Source organism: Geospiza fortis, unplaced genomic scaffold (genome assembly GCF_000277835.1).
Source record: "Geospiza fortis unplaced genomic scaffold, GeoFor_1.0 scaffold195, whole genome shotgun sequence".
Classification (NCBI taxonomy): Eukaryota; Metazoa; Chordata; class Aves; order Passeriformes; family Thraupidae; genus Geospiza; species Geospiza fortis.
Genome location: NW_005054324.1, coordinates 1,729,657 through 1,741,111, shown reverse-complemented (window position 1 = coordinate 1,741,111; position 11,455 = coordinate 1,729,657). Strand labels below are relative to the sequence as shown.

At 41.6% G+C, this 11,455-nt stretch overlaps 1 protein-coding gene across 1 annotated transcript in view; it reads right to left on the bottom strand.

Annotated features, from left to right (window-relative positions):
* The window catches only part of CFTR (CF transmembrane conductance regulator), an 87,071-nt gene that overhangs the window by 7,040 nt on the left and 68,576 nt on the right, over nt 1-11,455 (bottom strand). Inside the window, exons 24-25 of the mRNA XM_014306968.2 lie at nt 8,182-8,424; nt 5,405-5,560 (exon numbers count right to left, since the gene is read on the bottom strand). Of these exons, the coding sequence (XP_014162443.1) occupies nt 5,405-5,560; nt 8,182-8,424 (399 nt within the window). The remainder of the gene's footprint in view (nt 1-5,404; nt 5,561-8,181; nt 8,425-11,455) is intronic.

Here is an 11,455-nt window from a genome sequence, read left to right as displayed (position 1 = left end):
CAGAGCAATAAGGGGTACAACTTTCCTCTGAAGCTGCTGCTATTTCTAATAACTGTGCTTTCAAGAAGCAGGGCACTAAAAGCAAGCTATTCCCAAAAGCAGGGTTGGTTTTTAATCCCCACAAAGTAAATATTTCATTGTCCTGAATTCTGGCACTTCTCTCTCCATTTCAACACCTTCTTCCATTAGAAACCATATAGGGTTCATTTAAGTAAATACCATATAAGTCACCTGGGCAGTTAAGGGTCTGCTTGAAGAGAAGCAGAAACAAATCTCTCCACATTCTTAAAAACTTGAAGTCTAAAGTGAAACAGAAACACCCAAAAGTGAATATGAAGGACTTACATTGTTCATAAATATGGAAGAAGTAGAAATAAGGAGAACATTGGAAGAGTGAATGGACGGCTGGTTAGACTCGCAGCAAATCTGGAATAATTTCCTTCTTGGTCACTTGTTCAAATTCCCACAGGATGACAGTGGGTGTGATTATACAACAAACAGTTTCTTAGACCTGACTATACAACAAACAGTTTCTTAGACCTGACATCCACCCACAAGCAAAACATTCAGAAACATAAATATGGTCATATTTATGTTCTGACCACCCCAAATATTGCAAATCAACCCTTCTGAAGGGCATTTATCTCCATTAGTGGCTACAGCTTCTGTGTATTGGTGTGTGTGGCAATAAGATTCCTAAGCAATTTATGTGTTATGTGGAGAATCAAGACCCCAGAGTACCTAAGGAAATGCTTACAGAAGAGTTAAGGATCAGCTGACAAGAGGCTGCTAAGGAGTAAGAGTATCCTGGCTGTGAGTAGCTGCTGCTGCAACCTGTGTGCAGGTCCTCAGCAGGACCCATGGACCCTTCTCCCCACATGTCCCAGGGCTGGAGGACAAATGTAACATCACCTGGAACCAGGTAGCAGCTCCATGCACAGAGAAGTTAGGAGTAACAACAGCATGACCCCCTTGTAGCCTCCTCTGCTTTGCCTGTGTTATAGCAGCAATATCAACATGAAGTAAAATCAAGTTACTGTGTGAATGCTTTAGCACTAGATGCAAAGTTAGAGGATTTGTTTTCATAGGTGTCCCTTTAGGGACTTTACACTGACATAAGAATAAGAGTGTAGAAACAATAAAAACCTGAAGGGTTTCTGGGACCAGTTCTGTAACATTCTCCCTTGAAGATGCCAAAACATCTCTGTCCCATAGAGCTTTCTGGTAAATACAAGTGCTGTGCTCCTGGCAACACTGAACCCATGATATGTGGGTTCAACCTGTATGCTGCCCAGAATGAGCATGAGCATGTGGGGCTGTTAATTAACACCCCCAGTTGCTCTGTGCATGGCTCTGATGCAGCAGGCACTTCCTGCTATGGTGATGCTGCCTCATCCCAGTGCCCTGCAGGACCCTCTGTGGGAGCACCTTGGGAAGTGGCCCTGCTGAGCAGCTGCACCAGGCAGGAGTGTGCTGGCATACCAAAAGCAGCCATGATGACCTCCAAAAGTAAGCAGGCCTGAAGGGTATGAGAAATAGTGCTGGAGACAGACAGACAGACAGACAGACATATACAATGAGCAGAATGTGACAGCTGCTGACAAACTGGAACTACAAAGATAAAAGTTGCAAAATTTCACTTCAGTAAAATAAAGGAGCAAAGCAAATTTTTTTTTGTCAGCTGGCAGTCCTGCAAACTCTAGAAAACCTGTTCTCTGTGTTAAGGTTGATTTAAACTCTACATGGAGTATTTACATGTAGAAAACTGTGAGATCCACCAGGATACATGGAATAACACTAAATAAATCATCAGAAGTCATACCCTTCCTCAGAGCTAGCAGCACCTCGTGGGTCTCAGGTCTCTCATCACTTGTTTTAACTGGAAATCAACTGCAGGTCTCCTGTTCTCCCCTCAAACACAAATTTCTGAAGGCATGTCCTCAATCTGACTCCGTTAAATACTTCAGGATGCAATCTGCATGAGGACCCAGGCATAAAAGCCTTACTGTGTTGAAACCAAATTTAGCTGGAAATCCTCACTCTGGAAATATGGTGGGCAAATACCTGCAGAAGAATTATCAGAAAGGCCTGTCCAGGAAGAGATAATGGGTGCAAAAGTAGAGCCTGGTGTCAGTGGATCAATTGTTTCTGGGAGAATGGCAAACAGCCTGCAGGAGCAGTGTTGGGCAGGCTGGGCTTCAGCAGCCCAGCCATGTGAGAAGCTGCAGCAAGGAACTTCCTTGTGGGTGCTTCAGGAAATATGTTTTATATGATTTAACCATCTACAAGGCATGACAGCCAGATTTGAGATACTGAAAGAAACAAGGGGTTTACCTTTGCTTCTGCTCAGTGTGATCCCTGGCCACCCTGCAGGCCATTCCACCACGGCCTGTATGGAGCAGACAGCAGAGTCTTAGGACTCTGTGTGTGCCATGTGGTTATGCTTTAGTGAGGTTCCCACAGAGGAAAAGCACTTATTTTCTACTAAATTGGGAAACTTAGGGTTAAGGAAGAGAAGGAGAGTGTTGGAAAATTTTCAGGAGGAAGCATGGCATGCCTCAGGTAGAGCTCCATTCTCCTTTTGTTGGCGAAGCCTCTCCTGGAGACAGTGAATATCCAGGTGTTGCTGTAGGAGAGCCTCCCAGGAAAGGAAAGGCAACTTTTTTTTCCATTCTGAAGCTTTAGGTGAATGGCAAAGAACAAAAGCCTCCCTTTGTTCAGCTGGGAAAAGCAGGGTGGCATATGCAATTTCTCTTTCCTGCTGGGAAAGTGCTGCTGAAAACTTCATTTTGTTCTGAATGTGGGAACTTTTGAGGCATAATGTGCAGTTCTTTGCCAAGGCTTTGGGACAAGTGCTGTGAGCTGAAGCATGCAAACAGGCTGGCAACTCTCATGACCTTACAGAGAATGGAGGGCTGGGATTATTTGGCATTGATCCATGTATCAGGGACTTCCAAATGTGAACTAAATGTGTAATTTTAACAATGAACTAACACTGCACCTCACTAGCAAAAGGGCAAGTTATATGGTCATGTAATAAATGTCTATTGCATTTTGCTGATGGCTGCAGAATGATATTTTCTATACCATTAGTGACTCTATAGTGAGTGCTCAGCTATGAGAATTATCCCTCATATTTTCACTGGGACAATGAGACTGCTTGTTACCAAGCATTCAGATTACTTCTCAGTCCATGCATTCCCAAGGACAGCTGGAGATGGAACACAGAAATTCTGGTGGGCAACCACATCCCAAAGGGCAAAAGGCTAAGAACAAAGAGATGACTATGAGAGAGATAAGGAAGCCCCTCCCAATACAGAAATGTGTACTTGGCTGTACAAGAAAATTTTCCAGTGCAGACATACCTTACTGGTAAAAGCATCCTTCATGCTATACAGCCATGCTTCAGAAGAAAGCTGTATAATATACCTGTCCTCTAAACTAAATACAAGCAGCTGCACATGCAATTCACTGCACAGCTGCCTTGATCTGAATGAGGGATCTGAATTTTTTCAGATCTGAATGGAGGATCTGAATTCTTTCATACTTGCAAGCAACAATCACTCTGCAGAACTGAACCAGCTGTAATAAAGAAATAAAAGTTTAAAGGAATAGGTAGATATGAAAATGTTGAAGAGAGGACAGAAGTGGTGACAAGAGGTCAGTTATCAAGTGGCAGCTTGCCAAGCAAGCCTCAGCTCTGCAGGCAGTGTGTGACTGGCAGAGCTCAGGTAAGAAATGAATGCAACATGTGGACTCAACACTGCTCTGTTAGGCTTGGTTTGTCAAGGGTGTAATGTGGCAGGGAAGAAAAGGTCTGTTCTGACAAGGTCGAAGTGCTAAAAAATTGCTGCCTCTAGAAAATTTCAGAGCATGAAATGCACAAAGAAAAGAGAGTTGCACCTGCTTTGTATGGCTACTCTAAATAAATGGCACTTGGGCTAGCATGGAATAACATATTTGAAAGGAAGCTATCAAAACTGATCATCCCATAGAAAAACTGAAATCTGAGTCCTCCTTGTGTTTCCAAAATCAAGGCCATTTTTCTTCCAGCATGAATATTTCAGTGTCTTTTAACAGAGACAGCTGTAAAACTTAGGACATTTTTATGTTTAACTGTCTGGCTGTCCCAGAGTCTCTCCAACTATTTTAAAGTGCCTCATGTAGTTACTGCAACAACAGCTTTATACTACATGTACAATCACCATCCTTCTAAGACAAAAACCACCTCTCTCAGATGGGAAACTATCAGGGACCAAATCAAATCTTTACAGCAACAAGATGGAAACAGCTTTACTGTGGGGACAGGATGGGGAATTGCACAATTAGGGTTTGACAGTTAAAAGGGGCTGCTTGGGCACCTTAGTTGGCCGACTCCTTTGTGATTGTGTCAAGGAGCAGGTCATCCAAGGTGACTGGAGATCAAACCATATTTTTCAGTCTCTGGGGCTAGTAGCCACCCTCAAGGATGGATGGATGGATAAAGGCAGGACAGGCTGCATGGCCCCTCACAGTGTGGCAGGCTGACCTGCAGTTGGTCTCCCACTGCCGCCTGATACAACAGGTGACTCACTGGTAAGATTGCCATCAAGTGTTAATTGAATTACTCTGCCACAGTCACAGGACTTCCAAAGGAATGAATACTGTTATGGAAGACATTGGGTATGTTTGGAAACTGAAGAACTATCTGATGTATAACTGTCAAAGAAGAGATGGTCAATATGTGTTAGTCACGTATCAGTGTTGCTGGTAAGGATAGACATCAAAAGTATAAAGAGTTAAAATTCTGCCATTCGTTCCATCAGTTTTCATTTGTACCCTTACCGTGAGCAATCACATTTTAGTTTTACTGTATGCAGACAATAATGTTCGTTTTTCAGACAAATACTCCAGAGCTGTAACTGATACAAGATGCTGTCCAGTGGCAGGAACATTGGCAAGAGACTCAGAAGCCCTAGGTTTACATGTTTCCTACCAATCTGCCAGGGAATACACACAATGTGCAGTGTCCACATGTTAACCATAATATGTGATGTAGAGCTTCAGAAAACAGTAGCTGAGAACACTGACTGTATTTTTTTTTTCCTTCTTCACTATCTTATCCTGAATCAAAATGCAAACTGTCTCAGAGAGGCAGGGATAGGCAGGCTGGAAACACTTCTGTCTGAGCCTGCTGTACCTTCCCATTTCTAGAAGAGTTCTTGTGGCAGAGGCAGAGAAACCCTAAAAATGCAAAGTCTGCTGTGAATCATTGCCTCCTTCCACCCATCCATGCCACTTTTCACAAAATCCATTTTTGTTTTTTTCTCAGCATACAATAACAAACATCTTAAAAGCATACATGTACATACAGATATAGAACCAATGAAAATAAAGGCACAAAAATATTCAATAATCTCATTACCTGAGGAATCACTCCAAATGCTTTTCTCCATTGCTGCACGCTGACCGTGTTCCAGGAGACTCCGTCAATCTGGATATCCCCTTCTGTATTCAGTAGTCTTAAAAATGCAAAAAGTAAAGTGCTTTTTCCTGAACCTGTTCTTCCTAAAAGGCCCACCTGCAATGCAAATCATACAAGCAAACATTTAATACTCTTCACAGACTAAGGCAAAAGCCTTAGAGGTCTCAGAAGTGAAGAACAGTCCAGATGGATCTCAATGGGATAGCAAACATCATTTATGTGGGAATGATAAAAGCCTACAGCAAAGGAGGAATCAAACACTGGGGAGACTATTCTTTGTTTTTTTAGAATTAACTAGATGAAAAATATTTTAGCCTACCCTTAGCTGAAGAACAGAAATTTGCTTGTCTATTATCTTGCACTGATCAGCCCAGCTCTTTGTGCCTTTTCCCTTTACTTTGCCGTGAAGCCCTCATCAGCAAAAGCACATCCAAAACCCAAAAACTAAGTAGGGAGTCCATTTGGATCACCCTAGTAAGCTACTACATTCTCATATGATTGAAAATAAAGGGCCTAACTCTGATGAGTGGGGTAGCTTGGGGCAGAGGCAGTGGTTACAGCAGACATCATCCCATTGGACACCTCTAAGCATCTGTGCAAGTCCTCAACCTGCCCAGTTGCTGCTGATTTTTCTTATCTCTAGGGTGTGAAGAAACATACTAATATAGGTTTTGGGATTTTTTAAAAGTTGTGTTTCCCTTGTAGGGGAGCTGACCTATTGCCAGAAAAACCAAATATTTACAGTAACCACCAAAAAACTCCAAGATGCCGTTTTTCCAACATTGGGTTTACACAGCTAACAGTGTCCTGTCTGAGTGTGGGCTGTTTTTGTAGTGTGACCATACTGAAGAATGGCTGGAGGCTTGTAGTGAATGGGGCTACGTCTGGCTGGTGACTGCCATTAGCAGTACACCTCAGGGCTCAATCCTAGGGACAGTTCTCTTCCATGTATTCAGCAACGATCTGGACGCAGGAGTCAAATGCACCATGAGCAAAGCTGCTGATGACACCAAACTGGGAAATGCTGTTGACTCTCTTGAGGACTCGAGGCCTTGCAGAGAAATCTATTAGTTTGGAACACTGAGCAGTATTTAACTGCAATTGAACAATCCAAATGTCAGATTCTGCACCTGGGATGGAGCAATGCCAGGCACAAGTATAAACTGGGAGAGGAGTGGCTGCAGAGCAGCCCTGCAGAGAGGGATCTGAGGGGGCTGCTGCCAGCAGGATCAAGATGAGTGTGAGCCCAGGCAGCCAAGAGGGCAAACCCCATCCTGAGCTGATCAAACACAGCATCAGCACCAGCTGGGCAAAAGGGGCGATTATCCCACTCTATTCAGCTGTGGAGCAGCCTCATTGTGAGTGCTGTGTGCAGTGCTGGGCTCCACAGTTTAAGGAGAATGTGGAGGGGAGCGAATGCATCCAGAGGAGGGCAACAAAGCTGGTGAAGGGGCTGAAAGGAATGTCCTGTGATGAGTGAACGTCTTAAGGGCCTTGATAATACACTTTAACTTCTGGACAGCTATTAAGTGCTAAGGCAGTGGGACTAGATGATTATTCCATCCCTCAGCAGAGGAGAACTCCCATTTCCTTCTTGGTGTACTACCTATGCAGTAGAGACAAATTCTTTCCAGTTTAAGGAGCATCTGAGTCCAGGGTTGATCACCAAACTTGAATCACAGCCTTTGAGAAAAGGATTATTGTTTTTACTGCTCTCCCCCCTCTCTGTACAGTACAAAAGTGTCTTTCATTTTCCTTACTCTACTGCTTCAAGGCATCCTATAGAAGGAAAATCGACCAGGCTGCAGCAGCACCTGTATCTCAGTGTTCCAGGAGTCACAGGTATCTATCTCTCTTTCAAAGGCAGATTGCCTTCAGGATGGTGCTAAAGGAACTCTGGGTTCAAAATTTGGTGCCCTCAAACCTAGTAGATGAAACATTCAGTTCGTGAAAACCAAGACAAAGCTAAAAAAACCTGGCAAAGACTGGTGCTATCCAAATTAGGAGTGAATATGTGCCTCATGTCAAGGCCAGGGAGCTGTCACTGAACCTGTTTTCTCATTTACATGGGACAGTTAAAATCTTCTCTTCCTCTGTAGGCAGGCCTTCAGCTCAGGAAATCACAAGCCTTTCTTCCCATTCCACCAAGGATGGGCCTTTAAAATGAACTTGAAGGAAAGTGTTAAACTTCTATCTAAATGCTGTCCTGAAGCTAAAGCCCTTTCTTAAACACAGCCCCAAACAGACATGAGGATTAGAGAGTTTTGTCAATCCTGTAAGAATAGAGCTGTTTATGGTGTGCAGTACAATAATTCAGGGTGGCACAGAGCGCTCATGGCATGGGCGAGGCGGCACCTCCACCCTCCGGCGGCCGGAGCCAGCGGTGCGTTACCCTTGGCACAGCACCCTGTATTCTTCTGTGCCCTGCCCCATCGGGTCAGCCTGTCCCCAGCACCTGCATTCATCAGCAAGCTTCCCTCTCCACAGCAGGAGAATTTCAGGCACAGGAATAGAGGTTGGGAAACTGTTGCACATGTATTTTATCCTAAGTCATTTCTGTTCTTCAGTTAGTTTATAAGATATTTTGGTTTGCAACACTTTCATTTAGAAAATCTTACGGGACTCAAAATCCTCTTTGGTCATCAAATAGGTTTATGACAATTTTATACTTAAGCTTAATAGAAGTCAGAAATAACCACAATAAAACCGTGTCTTACCCTCTGCCCTGAACTTATTGAAAAGGAAATGTTTTCTAGTACAGCAGGTCCACCTTCACTGTATTTGGCTGTAAGGTCTTTCACAGTCATTTGGCCCCCAGATGGCCAATTCTTCTCTTCCTTCACATGCCTATTTTCAATTACAAGGGCATCTGAAAACTGATTATTCTTCTGTGGCTTAATGCTTTTTGTCTCTTCTGTTGGCATGTCAATGAATTTAAATATTCGTCCGACAGACCGCATCTGCAAATCAAAACAAACAGTATTCTAGTTGTAATTCATACTAAACTATCAAAACAAATGAAATGAAATTGCTCCTAATTCCTAGCCGGAACAGTGAATCTTTTTTCTTTGTAAGCTACTGTCATGAGTAACCCAAAACTTTATTGAACCATATAATATAATCTTCAAAGATCGGCTGGTTCTCATCTAGAGCTGTAGATTCCATTGCATTTGTACAACTGACTTTGGTCCAACATGTGATTCCTCTTGCTTCCTTTTTAAATGGACATAGTAGCTCTTTCTACCTTAAAAATTGTATTTTGAAAAGTGATGACTTTTATCTAGGAAAACAAAGTATAATCATGAAAACAACATGGGTCACTTAAACTCTTTCCTACAGGAAGGTTTGAGGTTGTCCAAAATGTGAAGTTCTTTGAATAATGACTGACCTCCAAAGATCGGTAGACTGCATGGGATTTGAAAAGTGCAAAGCAGTAGCATTAAGTAAAAAAGGAACAATCATTAAACAGTAACATTTGAATACTTATGAGCAATTATAGTTTAAAAAAAATTCTAGGAAGTTCCATGATAATGAACTTTTTATCAGTAATTATATATATTAGGTGAAATAATAAAGTCTTGTAGTTCATGAACTTTAGACTGAAGTGCTAGTAGCAGTCTTGGAGCATTTTCAAAGGAACGTGGGACTAGAAAGGATTCTCTTGATCTTTTTATTAAATGGATCAAGGGTCAATGAATAATTAATCTCCTTCACTACATCTTTACTGCTCAGGTGGTCAGAAAACATATTTCTTACCTTATGGACAAGTTTGCTGTTATAACTTTTTAAATTTTAAAATCTGAAGAGCTCCTTTTGCTAGCTGCTTTCCCCATTCATTTATAGAGGGACACCTTTGTTCTCCAGGACTAAAGAAAATCCAGGTTAAGCCTCTTAATATATGTTCTCCAAACGCCCCAGTTCAAATCAAGCCTTCCTGTCTGACCAGAATACACATAGCATTTTGGATGATATTTTACCAGGACATTATACAAATGAATTGTTGCTTCCCTATCTATACTAGGAATATTTGCATTAACACATTCTAGGATCATACCCTATTTTCTTCACAGTCACATCTTACAGTCAGCCTTTGAGTGAGGGGTGGTCAGCCAAGCTTTCCTTCATTTTAGCCATTTCTAACCAAGATCCTCACTTACAACTGAGGTTACTCTTAGCAGTCCCTAAGTCTAAGCCTTTGCACTTTTGTTACTGAAATCTATTTAATATCTGCCATTTGAGGTCACCTAATATATTTAAAGTCCCAGGATCATTTATACCAACACTGCCTTTCAGCTTTGTGTCATTGGTGGATTTCTTCAACACTCTTTTACTTTGTTGAGAGCATTTAAAAAAGATTACAATGAGCTCAGTCAGCAATCTAATCTTTGTTGAGTAGCCTCCCTACAGGTTAATACTTACAGCTTAATGACATTTCCTTTCTGACCAACTCATTAAATGGTTTACAGTTCTTGTAATAATCCTGATATCTTTCATTTATGTAATTCCTGAAACAGAGCCATAATCAATGCTTTCCTGAAGGCAAATGAGATCTATTACATTACTTGTGTCAGGAAAATAAATCATCACTCACAGTTATGAGGATAGTGTGATGCAACCGTAATGTCACCAAACCTAAGTAATTCTAATCGATAAGCATCACATTTTTAATTAATTCTTAAAAATAGTTTCTAAAGACTGTTGCTATCACACTAACAAACTGATGGTGGTATTAATGACTTCTCATTTCTCCTTCTCAACAAAAAATTGACAGTTGTTATTTGTCACATGCCACCACCACTGCCTGCTTGTTTATTTATTTGAGGTGGCCATTATAAGATTTCCAGCTTCTCAGCCAGTTCTTCCTCAGTACTTGGGTGTGAGGCCTGCTCTACCTGGTATGGATGGCATTGTTCCAGTCTGGTTGCACGTGTTTCAGGGAAATGTCCAGCTGCAGAACCAAATCACCCCTAGCTGAAGATTCTGATTTTAGATGGACTGACTCACAGGTTTTCACAGGTGTGTGTCCCTCCACAAACTGTACAATTTAGGGAGACCAGGATTCTAGCTGGTTTGCATGTAATTTCTACCTCAGATATTATAAATCCCATTTCCACCTTCTGTTCCACTTTTAAGTCCACAGATTAAACACTGCCTTTTTAGTGAAAATTAAGATCAAGTATTTATCCAGCTTTTGAGCCATTTGCAAGCCTAACTCTGATTTTGTCAAGTTTCTCTTCTCTATCTGCTTCTTGACCTCCAACACACAGCTTGTTTGGGTTAACATTAAAGTCCATTCTGTAGAGGCTGTAATTCCTAACATACTGTCGGGGAATGTTGTTCATGCTGGCAGCCCTAGAGTCTTCAAAATGTCCTATTTTTCTCCTGTTCAGGAAAAAAGTTTCAGTTCCTTACTTGAAGAAGACATGACTTCCCTTTACATTCAGGTACCTAAGTGCCCCAGTCCTACTAATGAATTAATTAGATTCCTTGTTTTACAAAAGCTTGTTCCTGTAAACAACATTTGTTCTCTAATCTGTATTCTCACAAATAGATTTCTGTTTAGTGGTATTGTGGAAAACCCTTTGTACATCTTTGTTTTACTGCTTTTATATTCTTTCTGAAAAGTGCTTCTCCTTGACGTATGCGATACAATTCCTTTTTGCTCTTCAATCCCAATTGAAATGCTGTTAGGCAGATTTTATATGTGGAAGCAAATGCAAGGGAATACTGGGATCATAGTTTATATCTCAGCATCTTGAAAAACAACTGTGACAGAAGTTCTAAAAAGCATGATAATGCACAAGCCTATCAATTCTTATTTCCATCTCAACTACTGTGCAAGATGCAAAAGCATGGTCACCATCATGTTCATCTATATATATGCCAGCTCTTTTTGGTGATACAAACAGGAAGAATCAGGCTGACAGTTTTCAATCAGGCTTGAATCACGCTGACAATTTTCTCCCCGTCTGACTGACAATAGTAAATCCC